General features: G+C 53.4%; 4 protein-coding genes and 2 non-coding genes across 6 annotated transcripts; 3 read left to right on the forward strand and 3 right to left on the reverse strand.

The window, feature by feature from the left end:
* Window positions 1-186: 186 nt before the first annotated feature.
* Window positions 187-2,868, forward strand: ColSpa_02692 (uncharacterized protein; the record flags this gene model as incomplete). The annotated part of the gene is made up of 1 exon (XM_049268904.1): window positions 187-2,868. The coding sequence occupies one exon, from the start codon at window positions 187-189 to the stop codon at window positions 2,866-2,868; it is 2,682 nt and encodes an 893-aa protein (XP_049124861.1).
* A 387-nt stretch (window positions 2,869-3,255) lies between these two features.
* Window positions 3,256-3,345, forward strand: ColSpa_tRNA_073. Its single transcript is given in 2 exon segments — window positions 3,256-3,292; window positions 3,310-3,345. It is a non-coding gene; the product is annotated as a tRNA-Phe (tRNA).
* Window positions 3,346-4,941: 1,596 nt separating this feature from the next.
* On the forward strand, window positions 4,942-5,751 carry ColSpa_02693 (3-beta-hydroxycholanate 3-dehydrogenase (NAD(+)) 2; the record flags this gene model as incomplete). Its single annotated transcript, XM_049268905.1, has 1 exon — window positions 4,942-5,751. The coding sequence occupies one exon, from the start codon at window positions 4,942-4,944 to the stop codon at window positions 5,749-5,751; it is 810 nt and encodes a 269-aa protein (XP_049124862.1).
* Window positions 5,752-9,435: 3,684 nt separating this feature from the next.
* Window positions 9,436-9,525, reverse strand: ColSpa_tRNA_080. The gene is given in 2 exon segments: window positions 9,436-9,471; window positions 9,489-9,525. It is a non-coding gene; the product is annotated as a tRNA-Phe (tRNA).
* An 839-nt stretch (window positions 9,526-10,364) lies between these two features.
* Window positions 10,365-12,213, reverse strand: ColSpa_02694 (uncharacterized protein; the record flags this gene model as incomplete). The annotated part of the gene is made up of 2 exons (XM_049268906.1): window positions 10,365-12,117; window positions 12,170-12,213. 2 exons carry the CDS (start codon window positions 12,211-12,213, stop codon window positions 10,365-10,367), a joined length of 1,797 nt encoding a protein of 598 aa, XP_049124863.1.
* Window positions 12,214-15,757: 3,544 nt separating this feature from the next.
* On the reverse strand, window positions 15,758-17,533 carry ColSpa_02695 (uncharacterized protein; the record flags this gene model as incomplete). Its single annotated transcript, XM_049268907.1, has 1 exon — window positions 15,758-17,533. The coding sequence occupies one exon, from the start codon at window positions 17,531-17,533 to the stop codon at window positions 15,758-15,760; it is 1,776 nt and encodes a 591-aa protein (XP_049124864.1).
* Between the last annotated feature and the right edge of the window lie 6,520 nt (window positions 17,534-24,053).

Below are 24,053 nucleotides of genomic sequence, written 5' to 3' on the forward strand. Positions count from 1 at the left end.
CAGCCGCAGTGATGTTGCCTCGACGTCGCCCAAGATCAGACGATTCAGCAATGCGCTACGCAAAATCTCGACTGTTGGTTCAACCAGAGATGACAGGCTTCCGGTAGGAATTTCATTCCCTGTATTTTACCTGCTCCTATTGCAGCTTTATCTCCCCACCCACGGCTTCCTCTCAAGCATACTGCGATGGCGACGGTGATGGGCCGCTCGAGTTGGCCAGCAATGCTGACAAACCGACAACAGAAACACGGCAGCGATTTCGAAATCGGCGAGTCGCCCGACGGGCTCTCGTCTCGCGACTCCAGCTCCGCAATCGTCTTCAACGACTCGGAAATCAACCTTCGCCAAATTCAACAGTTGACGCAACGGGTCCGCTCAACGCTTTCTGGTAAGGACGCCGACGCCGCCTTCAAAGAGTATGCGAAGGTCAAAGACCACGCACCGTTATGTCGTTCATTATTGCGTACTTCAACACTTGTACCGCCAGGCAGTGGACAGGCGGACAGGATTAGCACAGAAGGCAGAGGGATATCGCGGGAATCTTCTCTCGACGTACCCTACAGCCCAACGACATTCGACACTCGATCTTCATTTAGTGGGAAAAGCCTCTCGGAGGTAACAACAGGGCAGGGTTCCGGGCAACGTTCCGTGCCAACCCGCGAAATCTGTTTATCGGCTGTCCGTGACTGGAAGAAGTGCATCGAATCATTACTAGAGGCCCTCGAGCTCACGCTCTCTGAGACTTACAAGAGCTATGAGCCCGATGCCACACCGAGTATGGTGAAATCCCTATTTCAGAACAGAGAGTTCCGTACGGCTGCCATCCAACAGATGAGGAAGACCAGCATCGACAAAACTTTCTCTGCGAGCCCAGACTTCTTCCCACGATACGTTATACGGCTCAAGAACTATGACCGGGTCAAGCAAGACTTGGTTGACATCACTCGCATCCTACAGTTAGGAGAGTCAGGCGTCTCCGACGAAAGGCTCGTGAAAGAGCACCATGTCTCGCCCCGAGGCGACGCCATTCTCGAATTTGCGAATATCGGAGCCGAGTCCATGCCAATTCTTAGGTTCCGAGTGTCTTCATTTTTACTCGCAGAAACCTCGCCCATCTTTGAGAGAACTTTCACCGAGCACCGCCATATGGAGATTCATGACGATGAAGATGTAACTGATCAGCTGCCACCCCCACCAACACCGTACATCTGCGACGACGGAACCGAAGCGAAACTGTACCGCATGCCGCATGCGGAGCACGATTCGGAACAGGCTCTTACGATCCTCCTCCACGCGGCACATATGCACAATGACAAAGTTCCACGGGAGGTATCTTTTGAGCAATTCGTTGCCATCGCAGAGGTCTGTCTACGGTATCGATGCACCTCGCCTCTTGAGTTGTTTGTCGAACACCGATGGCTGCCGCAGTGGATTCATAAAGGCAGTGAAGACATGCCTGGAGGAATGCTCCTCATCAGCTATAGCTTCGGGTTTCGACAACTGTTCATGCGCATGTCAAAGACTGCCATTCTCAACCTTGTCAATGAAGAGGAACTGCAGAGTAAGCCGTGGCCGCAGAAGATCAAGGACAAGATCTGGGCAGTGAGAGGTGCGAAGATGGCCCAGGTGTATGCGTGCTGTGTGAACACAGTACAGGAATATCTACGCCCACCGTTGAAGGCCGTTGAGCAAGATGATGCACCAAGCCTACCGACTGTGCTCAGCCTGCCGCAACTTAGGACCCGCTCTCCCAGCCCGGGATTGTCTGCGGAAACATCAACTCTTAGCCAGCCGTCGGTGTTCAGCAGCCCCCCCAGGTGTCCCAAAGGAAGCCATTGGTGCGATGCCACAAACCTCGGCTGGCTCATGCTCGTCTACAGGGAACTCCAGCTCCTCTCCACAATTATGAAGCCAACGGTGCTCGGAAATCTGACCAACCCCCAACAGGCGCCTCACAGGAGTCTAGCCCAGCTCGTTGACCTGCTCCGGACCATCGCCAGCCCTCCGCAGGTACTACATAAAGGCGGGGTCTGCGATCCTACACCGCAGTTCCGGGCTGCAATCAATGATATTTACAATAGCGTCTCGGGCCTGACGCTGTACGATATCAGCAGAAATGCTCATGGTTGGGGTCTATCTAGGCATCGGTCCAAGCAGCCGCAGGCCGTTTTGCAAAAAGGGCTCAAGCACCCTGGCAAGGAGCGGGAAGCAAAGAGCGTTTTGACGGACGCAATTCGTCTTAGGGTTCTACGCAGCATCGACAGCGTAGACGACTTGCACACCGCAGCGATGATCAGCCGAGAATTTTATCAGACGTTCCAGGAGAATGAGCTTCTGCTGATGCGGAAGTTTGTAAAGGCCCACCGGCGGATGACGTTGATGAAACTGACTTCTATGGATGTTTTCGCTCCGAGTGATGAAAAGGTGCCCAAAGAAGAGGCGGACGCGCTCAAGGCGGAAGCGGAAGCCTCACGGGGTGCCGCCGGTGAGGGCTTTGAAGGTTTCGAGGAGGATGAGGCACCAGAAATCTCGGAGACGCAGGCAGAACAGGGGACCGTCGTGGTAGGCGCGTCCTTATCGGGACGCTTCCGCAAAATAGCTCCCGCTTCATACACTACAACGCCATCAGTGTTGAGCGACGAAGGGGCGCAGCGGATCCCCTGGCCGGCATCGCCGCTTCCGCCACGAGATGCGTCTTCACAAACCTCAGTGAACAAGAGTACGGCGAAGTCTGGTACGATGAGAGAAAAATTCCGGACCAGCGACCCGGCCTTTGTTGAGGAGAAGATGCTGCTGGAGAGCGAGGACAAGCATCTAAGGGCGGAGAGGGATAGAAGGGTCGGACTCGTACAGGAGGACGATGGTTGAGGCAGGAGGGTGGTTTAGCGCCAGGGATCGTGAGCGCTCTGGGATTTCATAGCATTGAGCACGGCGTTTCGGGATATCGAGATATTATGTGGGCAGAGGAAAGCATTCAAAAGCGTGAGCATCTACATTGTCTTTCTAGACCTGGATGCGCTGGGCTCCGTGGGAACGGGTTGGCTCGCAAACTTGGTTTGGCGAACTCCTTGATATTGTTGCAACAATAATTGAGAAGCAACACCTTAATTTGCCACCATATGGTTGGGGTCTCTCGTAGCGTTCACATCGTGGTAAAGCAAGCATATGGCGCTTGAAGAGGTGTTGAGGTAGGGGGCTCATACCTGCGCGAGCATTCTTAAATGTGTTAGTGAAAACAATTTGTCGAAGATCGTGGCGGACATAGCTCAGTTGGGAGAGCGTCAGACTGAAGTTAACTTCAATCACTTAATCTGAAGGTCGTGTGTTCAATCCACACTGGCCGCATCTTCGTTTTTGGCGCTTCCTCCCCACCCAGTAGGTATCTTCGAACTGTGGAAGTTTCTTTTGAGATTGAAAAAAACTGGTTTTCTTTTGTTTATTTCCTCTTTTGATCTAATGCTTGGAAAGTACCAACCAAGTAAGCGCCTTCGTTCTCTCTCCACTAATTACACTTAAATAGAGTCGCGTACGGGCTTCTGCACCCAACTTAACAATGACAAACTGCACCCACCCTATGTGCCCGAGTAGCGAGCAGGATGCGGAAACTACTTGTGAGATCATTTCCAGCGGTCCCAGAATCATCGAGGTCAGGATATCATGTCCAATAGCCCCAAGCCTTCATTTCGCCTCGAAAACAGACGATTGGTGGATGGAGAAAGATTAAACTCGGGTGGTCAAAACACACAACCTGCGGCTTACAATTGCCAGAAAGCTACCTAACCAGCTACTTTGTTCCTCCGGCCTAGCCTTGGACCGCGAACTTTCGAGCACGACAGGCCTAAAAGTAATAATCAACATACACACACACGAACCCACATGTAGCAGGGAATACGAATTCGAGCACAGGGCAAGGGGATGGATGGATAGGTCGTCGTATTCGCATTGCTCTGCATCCTATCAACTAGACGTTCGCTACGACCTTGCAAGCAGTAGCTCGCTGCACAATACATAGGCCTGTCACCGCCGTGGAAAGGTGCTGTCCCGGGGACCAGGCCGAAATGGGGATACACTAAGCCTCTGAACTTTTGCTCAAGTTGCGAAGAATGCAGCGCCGATGCTCAGTACGCGGGACTTTTCACAACACTCAGCCCTATAGCGGCTAAGAGGTGACGCAAGGAAAACTCCCATCTAAGTGGACAAGAGATGATGCAGTAATTAAGCGCCCTGTTCCAAGCAATGCGTCCCAATCTACCTACCCAATCCGTCCATCCCATGCCCGCCAGACCAACCAAACATCTAAGCCGACCGGACCCCGGTGCGGCACGGGAGGTACTGCCCGCCATCGAAGCTCCAGATTCCCGGGCCCTCGTGGTATCATGCAAGTGGGAGGCCGGCAAGTCGAATGGTCGTAAACATTGTGGGGGGGAGGGGCGGTGGGCGAGAAGGCGAGAGGACCGGTGATTCAGAGACCCCGATATCGAATGCCCATCCGAATACGATTGATTAGGTCACTTCTGTCGAAGAAGAAAAAAAAAGAAAAAAGGTGACCCTCTCTAGCGGCGAGAGTTCCACGAGCACGTCAACAGCGCCGAGGCAGCGCCCAATCGAGGCTGCCCATTCCCCGCAGAATCTGCCCCGCAACCGCCCCTCCTGTCGACGATGCAGAGCTCTAGGTACATAAACTTGTTCGGGGAGCTTCTCTCGTCAATGACTTTGGCATCGGCTCTTCCATAGTTTCACTTGAAGTAAACCTTAGCCATTCACTCTCACTCCCACGAGGCCAAACCAGTCCGCCAAGCTCACCAGCATCCCTCTCTATTCATAGCTTCGAGGAATAAGAACAACTCTTGACGGTGTCATCCCGCATCATTACACGTATTGTCTAAACGCGGGTCTCACGCAACGCTCAACTCACACCACTCACACATTTCGACACTCACGATGCCCACCACCCTCCCCGGCACAACGGTCATCGTGACCGGCTCCGGCGGCGGCCTCGGCAAGGCCATCGCCGAGGCCTACCTCGCCACGGGCGCCAACGTCGTCATCGCCGACATCAACGAGGCCCGCGTCTCGGCCGTCGCCTCGGAGCACCGCGACACCTACGCCGGCCGCCTGCACACGGCCGTCGTCGACGTCACCTCGGAGCCCTCGGTGGAGGCCCTCATCAAGGGCACCGTCGACCGCTTTGGCCACCTCGACGTCGTTGTCAACAACGCCGGCGTCATGGACAAGTTCGACCCGGCCGGCGACTGCTCCAAAGACACCTGGGACCGCGTCCTCGCCATCAACCTCACGGGCCCCTTCCTCACGAGCAAGCACGCCGTGAACCAGTTCCTCGCGCAGGGCGGGGCGAGCGCCAGCGGCGGGCCGGCCGGGCTGATCATCAACATTGGCTCGAACGCGAGCTACCGCGGCTTGGCGTCGGGCGTGGCGTACACGGCGTCCAAGCACGGCGTCATGGCCGTGACAAAGAACACGGCGGGCTTCTACGGCGACAAGGGCATCTACTCGGTGGCGCTGCTGCTGGGCGGCATGGACACGACCAACATCATGGACGCTTTTGCTCAGGGCGTCAACCAGGCCGGCATGACAAAAGTCACGGCCGCCATGCCTGAGTACAAGCGCGGCGAGACGGGGCTGGACCCAGCTGCCGTAGCCAAGTATTGCGTGTTCTTGACGGATAAGGACATTGCATCGTCGTCGAACGGAAGCTGCATCGTGATGAACAAGAACTGGCCGTATGCTTAGTTGATTTCACGTGTGGCGTCCGAAGGGGTGGGAAGGGGAGGGTGCCTGGATGGGCCAGGCGGTTGTTCCAAATGCTAGGGGAACAATGTGATCGAAATCCAGTGGATGAAAAGACAGACACGAGATAGGATATCAAGACGAATATTACGATTGCCATACCACCACTTGCGGAGGTTGCTTTCTGCTGCTCTTGACGCCGATGTATTCAAAGTGGTGGCCTCAATTGCGTGAGAGGCAGAAAGATAGTCTACAGTGTTGATAGATTCGTCGCCTAGAAGGGAGTCAGCAAGTAGATTTGTCTCGTGTGTGTAAGAGAGGAAACATTGACGATCGATGATGAGGCCGTTTGATACTTGATTTGAGCCTTTTTCTCCATTTATTAACTGTCAATCATGGCACTCAAACCAAACGGGGCTCAAAATGGACCCTCAGCTACGCTTACCTTTATGATTTGAGTAGGAACATCATCACGTAGGCTCATTATACTGGGCGACTGCGAAAAATTCTACGAATGCTCTATTTCAATTCGGGTTCCGAGTTTACGATGACACAGGCTTAATAACAAGCGCTGGAATTACTGAATCTTTGATTTTCTCACTTCTTGTTGTGACCATCGACGTCAGGAACGATTGTGGGCTGGATAGCTGGGTTGAACCCGAACACCACCCAACAGCGCCGGCACCCACTCCCCGAGAACGCTGCACACGTACCTGGCGACACCCTGCAACAAGCCCGGAGCATCATTTTCAGATTCTTTATGATCGCTTGTTTCCAGTGGCTCATCACGCTGACTTCGCCGTCGCTGCCGTTGCCGCTCCGGTAATCGAGGCTGTTGGCGGCGGTCTTCCTCATGGCAAGGCGCATCGACCAGCCGCTTCGCCCTGGGCTGACCGAAATGGCAAGCCACGCAGCGCATAACCTTATAGTCGACGTGAACCAGCCTCATGCCGTCAGGACAGTACGCCACGGCGTGCTCGAAGGGGCTGGGTCGGATCAGGTGCGCTTCTCACACCAGTCGGTCTTGTCTTTGGAGGACATAATGCGGTTGCAGTCACAGCAGACATGGCGGTGTGGGTAGAGGCAGCACATGCTTTTTTTGTATTTTGTATTTTTTATCAGGAGGTACGGTTCTGTTAGCAAGAAAAGTGGTACAGGTCGAAGAAATATCTGGTCAGGGAGCTATCAAGTCCCTTGAGCAGTTGTGGGTTGATGCAAACCCAGTCTCTTCGGATTCGGCGCCGCGTTAAGTAGAGACATTGAGCGGACAATCAAATTGTTGAAGAATGGGATTGTGTATTACAACACAGTGAATGGCACCTCGGACCCCTTGTGGGTTGGCTTTCTAGTACCAAATGTACATCAACAACGACTTGCGGCTTACCTCGTCGATACAACAAAGATTAGGAACTAGAACCCAGTCCTTGCTCATCCGCCTACAGGCTACATATAGTGATTCACAACACAAGACTCTGACCACTGTACGAACATGTCGTGTTCAAGAATGGGTTGTTTTGTTTGGGGACAGTTTATTTCAGTTTTATTTTAATTAACCACCAAAGTCGGACCGCTCCCGGAGTGGACCCCGTTGCATCTGTGTCCATCAAACTGGGCTACTCAGCCAGCCTAACATGAATACTCCAAAATTACTGACCGCACTGACCTTCAACAACCTTGATATCGCCGTTGACATCACACTGGCCGTCTGCTTGGCAGGATCCGGCGCCGGTTCCATCGGTGCAAGCCAGGCCCACGAAGTCGGCCGCCGCGTCCGCGTCTCCCCCCTGGTCCCCGTCGTTGTTGTTGCCGTTGTTTCCGTTGTCGTTGTTCCCGTTGTTGTTATTGTTGTTTCCGTTGTTACCATCGTTACCATTGTTCTGGTTGTTTCCGTTGTTACCATCGTTACCATCGTTACCATTGTTCTGGTTGTTCTGGTTGTTCTGGTTGTTCTGGTTGTTCTGGTTGTTCTGGTTGTTCTGGTTGTTCTGGTTGTTCTGGTTGTTCTGGTCGCCCTGGTCGCCCTGGTTGTTTCCGCCATTGTTGTTTCCGCCATTGTTGTTTCCGCCATTGTTGTTTCCGCCTCCGAAGCCGCCACCGTTCTGGCCGCCTCCGAAACCGCCTCCATTCTGACCGCCGCCGAAGCCGCCTCCGTTCTGGCCACCGCCGAAACCGCCTCCTCCGCCGCCGAAGCCTCCTCCGCCGCCGCCAAAAGCACCTGCGCCCTTGCCGCCGCCGCCGCCGCCAAACTGAGGACTTGGTGCTGTAGGGAAGGAAACGAGTCAGCCTTGAGGGATACTCAACTCCTTGCAGGCCGAGCCGGTGACGACTTTTTGGCCAGGGTGGAGTGGGAACTAACCTGTCAAAGCATTGCCTGTGAGAAGACCAATGGCAAGGAGTGTGATGGCCGTGTAGCGCATTTTGATGAAAAAAGGTTACTGCCCTGCTCGTTGGAAAGAGAGACTACAGGACGGATGTCGAGTGAAATGTATCTATCGTATGAAAACAGGAATTTGGCTCAACCGAAGAGTGCACAGCACTGGAAAGTAGTTTACAAACAAGAAAGAAAGTAGAGACTCGAGAAGGAAGAGTGACTGAGGATGAACTAGAAGCAGTGCGGCTCCCTCGAGAGCACCAGCGCCCTTATACTCGCATTCCCAGCTCTCACCGAAGGACTCGGGGTCTTTGCCGTCTGGGGCCAAGGATGCAGCCGGCCATGCCCGCGTTGACATATCAGACGGCTAGGCGCTCGGTATCCGATCTTGGCCCATATCACGACAGGCATTTTGCAACATTAGAGGTTTAGGTGGCTTGCTGTCGTCTGAAGACTTCTGACGAAGGCTTGGACGTGTTGCCCCATGGATTGATCCAGTTCCAATCGGATGATGGAGAACCGTAGTCAGGTTTACCAGGTAAGGAAGCAAACATTTCGGCCGATCCCCTGACGATCGGCCCTGGCGGATGATGCTTGTCCCCACACCGGCGAGGTGCTTCTATGTATATAGTAAGCTTCAATTCATGGCTATTTCTCTGGGCCCGCCGATTGGGTCCATGGCACCTGGGTCAAAGTGCAGTGTCAACATGTAGCGGGAGATGTTTTGGGAACCCTGTCTCCGCCTCTTGGCTCCCTTGCCCAGCCTTTCGGCGAGTTCGACCATTGCTGCGTATCCGACGGGAGAACCAAACAAGGCGCCGAATCGCGATTGTGCTGGTCAACCACTTTCTTCTGACGTTGCTTCGCTCCTTCTTACCCCCCGCATTTTGCCCCTGTTTCCACCGATGCTGTGACAGCCCAGCCGCCTCGAGCGCAGGCGATCTACGGGTACGCAATGCAGGCGCCGCAATGTGGGCTTTTTCCATGTTAGAGGATTTGTAGATCGTTTCTTCCTTTTCGCTTTCTCCTACAAGCCAAGCTGTTACAAGAAGGACATGCTTAAACGACCACGAGGTTTACCATGCCCGGGCTTTGCGCCGGTATGGGACATAACTGCGGCTTATGGTGGATATCGTAAGAGTATTCCTTCCCAATGCATTATGTTAATTGCAAGTGTTGAGATGGTTTCTCAAGCGAGCATGTCAATTGACAGGTAGTTGTTCTTTATGTATGCAATGAATAGCAAGCAATAGGCCTCGAAGTGCGATATGTGCAAAAAAGATAATCAGAATCAATAGAGAAACCAAAAGTGAAGATGCGGCCAGTGTGGATTGAACACACGACCTTCAGATTAAGTGATTGAAGTTGACTTCAGTCTGACGCTCTCCCAACTGAGCTATGTCCGCCACGATCTTCGTAAAGTGCATCGAAATGACGACTCATATCGTGGGTGAGAAAGAGGGCACAAACCCTGCGTCAGGGGATGCGACGCGGATGTGGGGCCGGCCCAACACCCGGGGCTCATCTCCGCCGACGTCGGTAAGGGGCGGGATGCTGGAGATGGGAAGCGGCACTCGGGGGCTCTGCGACGTGGGCAGTGACGTTTCCCATCCCTTGATCCTAATTTTTTTTAGAAGCCTGGACCAGCTCTGCGGTTGCTAGAAAGCGTATGAAAAGGATCTCCCTTTCCTCGTGCAATTCCATCATAATTCTTCAGCGAAGTGTGCTTCCGTCAATTCTCAAAACGAGTCCCGTGACATCCTGGCTCCTGTCTTCTCGTCAGATCCGCCAGGTGACGGAAACTCCGAAGGTCCGACGGATCGTGATCCTACCGTTCCAAAACTCTTGGTTCTTACCAAGACCGTAAGACGTTATGACTGCTGCAAAGTGGTTTCCCAACCATGAAAGAAAAGTCCAAATCGACAGGTAGGGTCAGAACCGCGTGGGTTTGCACAACACGTCTCGAAAGGGGGCCATCACCAAGTTGACCACAAATTGGTTGATTACATTATCATTGGATAATTATGAACCGGACTCCAATGTGCATCCCACCTTGCCCGTCCGCCATTCTCTTTTCCCCAGCCGAAACTCAAAATATTCATTCCCAAGCAAAAACAGTGTGGTATGTTTGCGCCCCCCCTAGATCGCCAGTCCCGCACGCCCCAAGATATTCCATAAACTCACTCCATATGTCATGCTATAGACATTCCTAATAATCCTCCAGGCCCACCGGCTCTCGTAGTGCCTAGATGAACCCAACGCGGAACTCGTCCGCAATACCTGTCGGCGCCCTCAATCCAAAGTCGGGCCGTCTAGCTTCCCGGCTTCCCTCGAGACCATGGGTCAGGGGCAGCACCGGTCCAGGGCTCATTTGACCTTCAGACCTCTCGCTTGGTGTATGCGGCCGTTTGCCTGTCCCGAACGTCGGGCTTGCCAAGGGGCTCGGCAGCGGCCAGTTCGCATCGCTCGAAGGCTCTGGGATCAAGCCGATCGGAGTCGTCGGCTGGGGCGGCTGCATGCGAGGAGAGATCATGGCAAAGTTTCCTTGCTGGACATCGCGGTCATCCCAGCCCGGCGGCCGGAACTGCTGGTTCGACGCCTTGCTTTGGAGCTCAACGGGCGGCGGGGGCTGACGCCGGTTCGCTGGTGTGATACCGTAGCTGCGTTCGCCTTCACCTGGCGCCACCCTTCTCGACGTGGGCGGAGGGCCGAGATACCCTGGCGGCAGGGGAGGACGGTCGTCGCGAGTGCGGCCATCAGAGTCTTTCCTATCCCTGCTATCCGGGCCCGGCCGTTCCCGGGAATCAGAGTTGAAGCGGTCGCGAGCATCAGAATTCGTTCTCTCCCGCGCATCCGCGCCCATCCGCTGTCTGGCCTTGATCCAATCATCGGGAGGTCGAGCAGGGCTCCGCAACGGCCCCTCAAACGGTACCTGTTGCGGCCTTGGGGGCGGAAGACCAGTATCCCGGGGCGGCTGAGGCAGATTCTTCATTTCCGGAGGACACGGCCTCCGACTGCTTCTCGGCGGCGGGCTCGCTGGGATCGTGGGACTTTGCTCTTCTTGCGGACCAAAACTGAGCGCAGTCGGATCCTCGTCGATATCCATTGAGAAGCTCTGTCGTCGAGGCGTAATAATGGTAAGTGTGTCTCGTTTTGCTGCTACGTTCTGGATGATGGGCCTGGGGTAGAAGTGCTGCTCCTCATCGCTGCAGCGTCCTGTCGACGCGGTCGGAGAGGGGAGTGCGGCCGGTCTTTGCCGGTGTACCTCACGGACGGTGCTGATGGCCGTTTTTGGTTTGAAATCGGTCCTCAATGGTGGAAGGGAGCCATTGACGGACTGTGGCGGAGATGGATACGCCTTGGTCGGCGACAACGGAGCGGGAGTCAGCTTACCATCTTTCGATGCGTCTGACGGGTTCAGGTTGAACTCAAATTGGCCAAGCGGGCTCCGGGGTGCGTTGGCGACGGTCGGAGTGGGAAGGGGGGACAGGCTAGTCGTGGAGTGATAGCCACTCGGCGCGGCACTTGGAGCCGGGCTGAGAGCACCGTCACTTCTCGAGCCGGCATTGTCACGAACGAAGTGGACGTCGAGAGGGTTGACCCAGACCTTTCGACCGGCCGAGTTGGGGGTCCCTGGTCTACTGCCGGGCCTGCTACCACCGGTGATGGTCGGTGGGCTTGCAATGTTCTGCAGACTTGTGACCGAACTATTATTCCACCGCATGTTCAGATTAGCCTCGGACCCAATAGGCCGGATACCCTTGGCGCCGCCAGGTGCACCAAGGTCGACCAGCGAGGATGAGCCGCCATTCAGATATGGCGCGTTCGGCTGGCGAAAGTTGGCGGCGAAGCTCTTGTTAGACATGGCAGTGCCGGGGCGGGAGCCATTGATGAGAATGGGTCGATCAAGGTCCTTTCCAAAGAACTGGCCCTCGCCGAGGAGGTTCTGGTCAACCTTCTTCCATTGGGGCTTTCGTTCAATTGCCTTCTCAGCTTTCCTATGGAGAGTCAGTTCCGTACAAAATGCCCTAGAGGAGAAGGGTAACGCACTTCTTCTTGTCAGCACCGAGCTTCAACCCGAAAAAAGACACCATGGTCGCGTTAAGAGGGTATTAACAACTGCAGCGGTCAGCTTCACGGTTCCATGAAGCCAAGTGGAGGGGCCGGTGAGGGGGGGCATACGGGACAAATGAAGGGCATAAAACGGCTGTGAGCTATGCATAGAATATGGGGCCCGGTCCCGGAAGATGGACAACCAGGTCAACAATCGAACGAGTTTCGGCTGGAGGAAATGAAGAACCAGTCCAACGGGGGGTTTGGAGAATGAGCGAATGGAGCGGGCAACGGCTCCGATGTCGAGCTGCCGGAAGCGTGGAATGGGACCGAGCAGGAAGCAGAGGCGTCGAGGGAAGTGGAAGAGCGGCAGTGGTTATTGCCAACGGGCCATGTCGCGACTTTTTCCGGGTGACAGCGCTCGAGATGTGGAGGATGCGGTTGGGGGTGATGGACAAGGGCGACGATCCTTATTCGTGGCCCCAAGACAGATGATCCGTCACAGGTTCAGGGGCGCGCAGCAGCAGCAGCAGCAGCAAGCGTCCCAAAGAGGGAGCCCTGATCAGTGGACAGGGCAGAGAGCTCTGGTGGAGTTGATACTGGGTCGAGACAAGGTTGAGGGGAGGGTTGGATTTTTTTCGGGTGGAAAAGCAACGAGTGGTGAGTCGCTCTCTGTCTATGAATAAAGAGCGATGAGACGGAGACCGATCCCTTTGAAGACGGACCAAGGAGGAGGCGGCCAGCAAGGAGTCGAGAGAGCGAGAGACAACAGAGGATCGTGAACCGCCCGGACGAGGACGGACGGCAAACAAAAGTCAATGGACGCTGGCCTGTGACGGGGACCTCGTCCGGAGCAGGCCGAGCTATGGCGGCTTCGTCGCTGTCGCCAAAAAGAGGGGTGGACCACGACCGAGTGCAGTGTGGAGATGAAGAACAGGCCGTCTACCAGGCATGTTTTCCCTCTTGGGACTGGTGTTTAATGAAATGGCAGCCCGGCGAGGGGCGCAACACCGCGGCAGCCCCCCCTGCCCCTTCGCCGGCACTGTTGGCCGTATTGGCGAACGTGTGTGCAATCTCAGACTATACCCCCTTGGACGTAGACTCATGTCGTTCGAGGCAGGGCCTCCACGCGCGCACGTCAACAGCTCGAGTGGGGAAGGACGGCCACCAGAGAGTCGAGGGGGGAAGAAGGGGGGCAGAGAATCGAATCCTTCTGCTGCAGCTGCAAGGAGGCTTCGCGGGCGCTCACCCACAAAGTCACACACACACACACACACACACACACATACGCCCAGGCCCGCCCGGCGGCGATTGTGACGAAGTTGGGATGGCATGGCCTGCCCTTGCACTGCAAAGGGAGCCGGGTAGACGAGGACCCCTGGAAACAAGGACAACACACAGACATAGTGTACACTGCTATGTAGCGAGCCTTATGCCGTTTACCCCTGGCAGCAAGGCGCGAAAGACCTCGTGACGACGGCTTTGCCGCTCTTTGGGGCCAACGATAAGGGACGAACAGCGAGATGTGATGAGGGCGTCCCCGGATAATACCACCTGAACGGGATGCCCGGGATCAAGGGTGTTTGCACGCACTCTTACCTGCCAGGCTCATCTCTTCTTTTTTGGATGATGGGTTTCTGTAGTGATGCTTTGCTCCATCCCAAGAGCTCCGAGTCTCATTTACCACATGCTGCCTGTCTGCAGCGACATGCAGCCTACGCTGCACAATCAACACCCAGGCTCTGGTCAACTGGAGGGTACATTACTCGATACTCACCGTACCTGACGGCTCAAACATTAGCTTCAAGTGCCAAATCGGAGGGGGGGGGGAGAAAGGCAGGGGGCAGAGGCTGCATGTGTTAGCGAAGTGGAGGGCCGATCAGAAGGAAACAAAAGGACGCCCAACCAACGGTACGTACCGGCGAAGAAGAAGAAAAAAAAGGGGGGTTCCCCTGGCTAAACATACTAGAGTCCCTTTTTTAGCTTGCAGAGCTTCCTTGGGGGCGGCTGCAGCCTCCATCCTAGCAATGAGAGCAGAGGGCTTTTTTTTCGACATGAAACTTTTCTGGTCCAGGTTTACCAGCAGCTGCCGCGGCGGTCCATCAACGAAGCAACGCAAATGGAGTCGATGGGACGCTTCTTCCTCCACCCCATCGCCCTAATGCAACGCAGCCGCGCACCACGAGGGTCAACATCGATGCCGATGTGGAAGCGAGGGTCATGGATTGCCTGACTTCAGTCGAGAAAATCCTCCGTCGCAGGTGGAGCGGCTTGACGTCAAAACGTGCCCGAACTGCAATGAAGATCTACGAGCGAACGAGCAGGACGCAACTTCGTATTGTTTGCTGCGGAGGGCCCGTGTGCGCTCCGGCGACAATGGAGCCGAGGGGGAGATAACAAAATAAAAAGGCCTTTTGCCGGGATCGTCCATCCTTCTCTCGCGGCGGTCATCTCAAAGTAAGCTTCTTCCATAGGAAATTGGCGAGCTCGGTCGTCGACTCGTGGTATACCCCCCCACGCGCGCTTCAGAAGGCGGCGATATGCATCAGTTGTCTTCGACAGTTCCATCTCTTATTCGACTCCAGCTCAACAGCGGAAGCAAAGAAAGAACCGAAGGAGACAATGGACAATAGGAGGCGGCCGCGTCCCCTCCCTTGAATCTTTGACCCTATATAATGCTGCCAAGCCTCTGGCTCCGAGTCTCGTAGCCTCTTCAGCTGACAGCACTGTCTGTCAATAGCGTCACCCGCCGCCGATGCCACGCCAAAACCGATCCGCGCCACGAGCCACTGGATCACCGCGCCAGCCCGGGCGTCGTATTTCACTTCAGAGGGGGAAGGGGGATTTCACGAGGGAAAACAGACTCTTCTGCAGACCTCGACGATCGCCTTGCGGGGACAGCTGCCCGAGAGCCAGCCGCCTTGGCCTGTTTTGATGTCAGCAATCTGTGTCTGATCTGGCCTCAGCGTGGCTGGTTCATCTCGCGGCCGCTGCCGTGCGCCGCGGGTAAGCAGGAGACGCTGGCACGAGAGGAGAACATCAAAACGAACTCTGCCGTTGAGACAATGCGAACCGGACGGTGTCTGTTCGCGCGTGAGAAAGGCCCGATACGAGGTCGACTCGGGCTTCAGGTGAGAGCGAGTGACACTGACAGGTCCGTCGACGACCGAACCGAGCAAGTGTCCCCTCCGCAAAACAAGCACAGGAGGTCCGTTTCTGACAGCGGATCTGGGCCTCGGCGCCGTTCCGAGCTGCAATCTGAGAGGAAAGCCAAGGTAAGATGATGTCCCATTATGCCGTCTTGTTTGCAATCTACAATGTTTGGTTTCCATGCTGCCCATATGATCCCATATCCGCACCTCATACCGACAATCCCCCAGCCTAATGTGCGTCTGGTCTAGTGAGCCTAGGGCAGATAATGTATGCGCAGCCTGATGAAAAGCAAAAAAAAAACAAAAAAGAGGGGTCCAGATCGATCCAAAAACTCCTATCGAAATAACCAAAACCAATGTACCCTCGGCGAACCCAATTTATCTAAACATCAACTTGAGCCATAAAAGACAATCCTGTCTCTGCCAAGTCCGTTCAGCAGTCTCCCTTCCAGTTCTCCCTGATCCACTCGCCCATCTTGTACGTCAGCGTTTCGTCGGACCACGTCAACACGTCCTGCTCGCTGTAGTCGCCGCCACTGAACTTGAGGGCGACAATGATCCACTGCAGGATAAAGTCGATGAAGACAACATCCACCTTCTCCGGCTCGCCCTCTTTGGGGAAGTCGATCTCCGTCTGCACGCAGTTGGGGACCTCGTAGAACTTGATGGACGAGTGCTCCGTGTCGTCGCCGTCGGTGCCGATGTCATCCTTGGTTGTGTATCCGCCGATTAGGTCCGGCTTCTTGGACTTGTCGTCCTCATCGAACAGTCGGTGTTGGCTGGGCTCTTGGCGGAGCTCGAGGCGGCGGGGTTCGCCGTCCTGTTCCGTCTTCATCATGACGATATCGTCCTTGGGGAACATCATCTCGGGAATGTTCATGAAACGGGTATCATGCGTCGCCTCAAGGATCTTTCCGGCCTTGTTGAGCAGGTCAATGACGCGCTTGGCCACGCCGTAGGGCACGTCAGGGATGTACTTGAAAGTGCTGGTAAACGGCGACACGATGAAGGTGCTGTCTTTCGTGAAAGCGCCCTTGAAAATGTCGAAGCGCAGGCCGCCCGTGTTGACGATGGCCAGGCGCGGGATGTCGTTACGGTCCTTCTTGTGGACGACATCCGGGAGCACCTGCGTCTCGAGCCAAGTGAAGATGCTGTCGTCGCTCGGATACGGGGCGCGGTTCACCCACAGGTCCTTCGGGGCGCAACCGTACTTGTAGTCGAGATCGAGCGCCTTGCGGGCCTTCTCGATCATCTTGGTAACGTTCTTGCCGTGCTCTGTCGGGAAGGTCGTCTCATTGAGGCCGGTGTGGTGGTAGAGGCCAAAGAGGTTGTTGTCAATGTATTTCCTCGTGAAGGTGGCGGCTGGCGCGGCCTCGGCAGAGATCTCGTCGGCGGCGGAGGCGGACTTGGCCCTCTTGATATTGTCGATCGACATCCATCCGATGGTCTCACCGTATCTCCCACTAGCCATCGCGAATGCGTCCTTGTCGAAGCTGAGGGCGTCGCGGACGTGGGCATGGCCGCCAAAGAAGGCAATGGGCGCGAACCAGTTGTCCTTGCGGATGGCGGTGAAGATGGCCTTGAACTCAGGCATGCGCAGGCCGACGTGGCCGATGACGACGAAGAGGTCGGGCTTCTCCTCCTGCAGCATCTTCTTGAACCATTCCTCCTTGATAGTGTCCTCGACCGGTTGAACGACGGTGTTGTTTGCGTTTCCCGTGAAGTCGAAGAGGAACCCTAGCGCGACAATCTCGAGCCCCTGGTTCTTGGTCTTGAACTTGCGGTACCGCTGAGCCTGGGGCACGCGGTCGCCCGTCTTGGGGTCGATGTAATCGAGGTTGCTGGCGATGTAGTTTTCGCGGTAGTTGGGCACCGTGATGTCGTGCTCGCGCTGGGCGGCGTCGGCCTGGTAGAGCTCGTGGTTGCCGGTGCAGAGGATATCGACGGGTTGCTCGCGGAAGATGTCGTACGTGAAGAGGCCCTTGGGGCTCGAGGAGTCGTAGAGGCCGTTGCCCTCGACGCGGTCACCCGTGTCGACGACGAGAAGATCGGCACCGCGCTCGTCGGCCTTGCGGCGCATGTGCTCGGCAAAGGAGACGTAGTCGCCCCAGTCGGCCGAGTACTGCGGCTCAAGGAGGTGGCCGCCGAGCCAGCCGTGGTTGTCGGTCGTGTGGAGGAAGTTGAGCTGGCCCCATGTCAGATCGCGCATTGGGGCCGGGACGGGAGAGGCAGCGCCAGGCTGGGAAGCGGATGTGAGGGGCAGGCAGAGCGCTGCTGCTACGAGGAGGGGGGATGACCGGAGCATTGCTGGTGATGAACGGTGTTTCGCCATGAGTGTGGTGTGTGTTTGTGGTAATTGATGATGATACGAAGAGCAGGAAACAGAGATGAGAGGAGGAAAGAAGGCCGAAGCTTGAGCAGCTCTTTGCCTCTGGTGGGAGGGTTGGGAATGCGCCTGCTGAGCTGTGTGTTGGCGAGTCACGGTCACGGGTGCCTGAGATAGAGCTTCAGGGAGCTCTGTCCGATGGATGCCCGGGACAACCGCTACGTCAGCGAAGACCCCTCAAGGTGCGTGTTAGGGAGGCACTGTTCTCATGCGGTGAGCTGCAATGATTACAGAGTTTCTGACTAACAAGCGGACACTCCAAGGCCCCTGAAACTGAGATGGCGCAAGCTGGGGGTGCGGGTCCACGTGCCGGAACGGCCCCCGGACCTGCATAAGACGAGCTTGGGGGCACACACCAGGAATCCGTCGGCTAACGTTGGGGCTGCGTCCGGATGAGATTCCACCATCCCCTAATGTTGGTCGTGCAGCATCAGCTTGACTCTCTTTCCGAGCACTTTAATGACCGATACGAAAGTAATGGAGTTGATCTGCGAGTTGCCGGGCGCAATTTCGAGCTCGCTGTTTGGTACAAATAGTAGAGAATATGCGCTCTCGAACAGGGAGCCAGTTGCAGGGTTTCGACTAACGAGAACATTGTATTTTTTGATACTGTGACCACTTTCTATGCTAACGAAACACACCTTGTAGCTGCCAGTTTTGTCGCATGTGTATTATCACTATCTGCTCTAGAAGTAACAGACGCATGTATATCAAAGGTCTGGGATGATCTGTGGTAGTCGTTTACCGTGACATGATTTGGCAGAGGTTGCTGGACCTGTGTTGTGGGATATATCTGTTACGCATAAGTTGGGACAGATCTATGAATGCGATCTTGTTCATTTTTCATGATTTCCGCGTCCGTGGTCGTTGTAAATTAGGCGAAGTGAATCAACGGATCTCAAGGATGAAGGTGATTGGTCTCCCCTGTTCCTGAAACAATTTGATTTATGCAGTTGCTAGATAGTAATCTATAGAAAAGTTGTCCAGGAGCCGATTCTCAGTCGTGTTAACTAGAGATCATATCCGAGGTAGTGTCAGAAAATTCCGTAGCTATACCTACTTAACTCACCCGCGAACGTGTCTGACTCTCAAGCTGTTCCGAAACCAACAAGACAAAAGAACAATATTGGTGTGTGAAAGCCATGCGACTTTCAAGTATTGAATCAAACAGAACGAGGGATCGAGCACAGTGAGGCATTGGGAGTCTTCCGACAAAGTCTCACTATGGTATTGAATGCTTTGTTGAGTGTAATAAAGTGATTTAAAGTACACAAATTGAGCGTATCTTACAGGCTACTCGCAACCCACATTTGTCTTTTCTAACTCACTTATGAACCCATTCCCAGCCGCTTCCTTTAATTTTTCCAATCGTTCTTAGTTGAGACCGCACCAATCAGCATCTTTCGAATATCAGCATCAAAATCACAAGTATCTACGATATCTCTGTTAGAGCTTGATGGCTTGGTCAGCGTGTGACGCGCATTGGAGGATACGGGACTTGGCGGTTACGGAGTCCTTACCGATCGTCATACGTTGTCAACTTTTTCGGAAGATCATTATCAAGATAGTCCATATGGGCTTTCCCATGGAGATCATCCAAGCTCTGAGGGGATTTGAAGAAGCGGATAAACTGTAGAACCGCCCGGTTGCGCGCCGTATTCTGATCTAGTCCGTGCCTCATGAGTCGAAGAATAGGACCATCAACGTTACAAAGAGGATACTGTGATCCAAGATTCCAGTGCCCGTTGGTAAGAACATAGATGCTGGCAGGTTTGCCGTCTTGAATCACGGCATCGACAATTTCACTAAGCGTTGGTTCCATATCGCAAAGTTCTTCCGAGAAAGGGCAGTCGACCACTGCGTCTTCGAGGTCCCTGCTGTTTCTTGTCTTGACACACTTGCGTGATGATGTGAAATGCAGCTCAAAAGTACTGTCCGAGTCGACCTTCCCGAGTTTGAGCAAATAGCTGAGAACACGACAAGTATTGGCCACTTTCTCGCTGTGTGGGCTCATTGACTTCGAATCATCAACAAGAAAGATCTACAGAGTTCGTTTCATTAGCTGAGGGCTTGATCATACTGCACATCTCACATACCTGTTCTCGACCTACAGTCCCCTTCACGATGTCGAGGGCTTTTTGAAGAGCAGGGAATTTATCAAGCGGACTTGTGTCGCGAGAGTTTCTACTGAGAAAACGGCTTATCTTCCCGCCCTTGCCCTTTCTGTCCTTGTATCTCAAACACTTATTCCAGACGTCGTCAATGGTGATCTTACTTTCCTCAACCTTTGAATGATACTCGCAAGAATCATTGGGCCGAACATGTGTTTGATCTACAGAGGAAGTAAATCCGCGAAGGGAAAACGATCCTCCTGGATAGGGTGCTTCTCCTTCTTTGAGCCTAGGCTCGTGAGAAGTTACTTCGCGACTGAGACGTCCATTTGCACAGAACTTATCTCTATGACCCCAATTTGGGCTCAGATACCGGATGGATTCATAGTTATTTTGGCTCAAAGGGACCGAAGAGTCTGTAGGCCGGTCGTCGAAAGAGTCGCCATCCAGGTGGGCCAGCGTGGGAGATGAGTAGGTGCTTTCACTGACGATATGTTTCAGTGAATCCCTTAATCGAGTCAGTTCTCTGTTTGAGTTGGATCGAGAAGTGATTGTGCTTTCTCCGCTATGTTTGTTGTCATATGGACGAAACGGAATGTCATTAATTAGCTGGTGAGATGTTCGGGTATCGTCGGTAGTTGAAAAGCCCAAAGCATTTTCCGACGAAGAGCCAGACACCGGGAATGTCTCTGAACAACGCGGAGAACCCAACTCATGGGAATTTGCCTTACATACAGTGGACTTAATGGTTCGTTTCTTTGAGTCCGGTGGATCGTCATTGAATCCTGAAGAGCCCAATTGGCGTGGGGTTGATGGCTCCAATGCACTGCTCGTTTTGTCTACGACCGTGTGGCGTGCGGCAGTTGGATTTGGATCGTATCCATCGCCTGCCATAGTATGTTTCGACCATTCGAAGTGAGTAATTGCAGCGTCTTTGCGTTCTCGTGGCTCTGCTACAAGCATCCAGTTCAAGATAATACTGCTCAGCAGCCTGGCTGTCTCGTCGGCCTTTGCAATGGTGTTGTCATGCCATTGACTGACGGTCTTTAGAACGCATTCTCCATCGTGGAATGCTCCCTCATGGTATCCGTCCTCCAGTTTGGTCGATTGTGTGGCCTTCACTCTTGCTTCCTGGTATCGCCTGCGGCCCCATTCACCCCAGATTGACCAAACAAGAGCCTCACTTGCAATGCCGCCCAACGACCAGATGTCACTCGCCGCGCAAATGCCGTGTGCGGGATCGTTGTCACGCCATGCTTCTGGGGCGCCTTTGGCAGAACTGTTAGCTGAGAAGCGACCAAGTCCTGTTTGTCTTGGCTTACTATACATCCCGTTGCCCTTCTGGTCTATAGCGGGCCGGTCGATGCCTTTGTATCTCATCTTGCGTATATGACCTGTCCCAAAGTCCGCGAACTTGAATCGTGCTGCATATCCGTCCGTGTTCGGATCTCCACATACTAAAATGTTTTGTGGTCGAAGATCTTGAAGGGTGCTTTGCAGTTTCCATGTGTGTTAGACTACAGCAGTCAGATCCGGGGATAAATCAACATTGACTAACCCTTTTAATCGCCATGTGTTGTCCGAGTGATTATGATCGATGGTGAGGTCATGTATGGCCTCTAACCCCTTGAGGAGACCAAAAATATTGGCCCAAAACTCCTCGCGATCTTGATTCGTGTACGGTGGTGGCCGGTCCTCAAAAAAGGACAACAATGTGCCGCCCTGGGCATATTCCAAGACAATGGTACGCCGACCCTGACGCTCAAAAGACCCATAATACTTGATTATATGATCGAATGAGTTTTCTCTCAGGTGCGAATACATGTCAACTTCGTTATCATATAATCGTTCGGTTTCGTAATCGTCTTTTCGATACTCTTTGAACGCGACCTTCGGAACAAGAGTCAGGTTATTGTACACACCATGGCTTGACCGACTTACAAATCCTTTAAACTCTGTACAATCAGGGTGAATTTGCACCTTGTAAAGCACAGACACGTCTTTGTCTTCATCTGCGCCTGAGTTGATTTTTTCCTTCGCCAAGATGGGCAAAATGTGAAGTGGTGATAAATTCCTCTTGGTTGGCTTCTGGCCTGACTTCAAGTCGAACAACATCGGGCAAAACTTCCACTGGGTCTTTCTGAACTCTGGAAATACCTTTTCTCCTTCGGCGTCCTCTTTATACGACTCTGGCGTTGCACGGAGCGGTAGATTGACATCTCTAAGGTTCTCTTTAGTAAAAAGTAGAATGCTTTTTGGTCTTGACATCGCGACGAGAACAGAAAAGATCACAAGATAATGCTCCAGGATCTCCCCAGGTTCTTGCTTGACCCATTCACTTTCATCTGTATCGCAAAAAGCGTCGAGTATTTTCTCTCGCGTCCAAAACGTTTCGAGAGCACACCGTGGAACGAAGGGACGTCCGCCTTCGTCAAATCCGTTAACACCATAACAGCCGTGTTTTATGATGTATGAGTCGATGTATTTCCGAAATTCGTCGACTGTTCGTTCTACTGACATGGTGAGGACGTTTTACAGAGGTCAAGTTGGTACGTAATTGAATAAGCTTGGTAGCCGAAGACTTGAAGAGGCGGACTGTACAGCTGTGGAACGTCCTTGACGCTGTAGATCAGAAAGTAATCATTAGTGTTTGAGAATACTGTGCAAGGCTGAGATGGGATAAGTATATCTGTTCGCGCAGATTGGATCATCAAAACTTCGTACAGGCGAACGCAAACTGACCTTTTAATGATGGCCTATTACGCAACGTTGCAGTTCGATGGCGGACTACTAGGCACCTTAAGGCTGCAAGGCGTCCTAAATGTAGCTGATGGGTTGGCTGCCTCCCCGAATACGGCAACAAGGGTGAAAAAGTTGACCGTTGGTTGAGCGGCCATATGACGGTTACGGCGGTGTGTAGAGCTTCTCTTGTAACTGAGGGTGGCTGCCTAAGCCCAGAACACTCAGGAACGCCACAATTGTAACCACGGGCTTATCATAACGCTTTGGAATCCTGGTCAGTGACTTGGTATGAAAGCTTTAGCAAGCCTGCATAGCCCCCAAGGCCTTTTTTCCCAGGCGACTGACCCTCAAGTGTCAGCATTATGGCCTAATCCAGCAGACGAGCCAGCCTGCTTAAGCGGCTGCAGGGGATGAAGAGAGAAGTTGGAACAGCCTTTCCGCTTTGCAACCGCATCAGGCTGCAGATTAGGAGCATTGAACAGACCTAGAGGTTTTGGTAGTTGAGCAAAGGTAAATGAGCTCCGTAATTACGTAGCAAGGACTGCTTCTGTTGATCACGATAAACGAATAAAAGAACGTTCCAAAACAACCCCATTCTTAATGTACGTTTTGAGACCCTAAGCCTCGATTCTACGCCTAACATATAGCCAAAGGCTTCCATGTAAAAGATTGATTTAAATAATTCTGAAAGAAAACCACAAAAAAATTTGGAAGAGTCTAGAGAAATCTATTCATTTGTTAAGTTGAGCCTTTCGCTTTAGCCTGACAAAAGACAATAGCCATGTTCCGATCGTGATTGTCGTTAAGGGACCACAGACCTGAAGAAAAAGCCGGAAGCCTTCTGCCTGGTACTTGTACGGTTCCTTCATATCCGGCGGCGTGTCTTCGTACCAAAGAAACACCCCGCTCTGGAAAAAAGTCTGATAGGTGTCAGAGGTTCAGAATGATATAAGGAGTTGCGGACAAGCCTCTCTTACCGCAACAAAAGTAGCGGGAAGGAATATAAGGGTGACAATCGTGATAAAATGCATCGAAGCTGTTTCCCTAGAGGTTTTGTCTGAAATACCATGCATTACTTCTGCGAACGTGTTGCTGATCTGGTTTGTTCGTTGCTGCAGAACACACTCGTACTAAAAGATTTAGCTTGGTGATTTATCGAAGATCATGTACCTTTTACTCACCATCTGAACACTTTGGTTAAGACTTGTCAGAAGACACTGCAACTGGCTGCGTCGTGTTTCAAGTCTTCTCCTGATCTTTTTGACTTCAGTCAGAAAGCTGTTGATGATGCCTTGATAGGTCGCAGACTTTGCAATTTCCATTTCCGTCAGGTCGCTGTAGTGGTTTGAGACATCTTTCAGAACGCCTATGTTGAGTTCTAGAACAAGAAGAGTCCTCTGTGTAAGCCCTGAAAGTTTGTAGAGAGTCTGTACATTCGCGAAGCGCAACTTGTCAAGGGAGCCCTGGGGTCTAATCCGCCCAGCGAGGTC

This window comes from Colletotrichum spaethianum (assembly GCF_022836535.1).
Source record: "Colletotrichum spaethianum MAFF 239500 DNA, contig05, whole genome shotgun sequence".
Classification (NCBI taxonomy): domain Eukaryota; kingdom Fungi; phylum Ascomycota; class Sordariomycetes; order Glomerellales; family Glomerellaceae; genus Colletotrichum; species Colletotrichum spaethianum.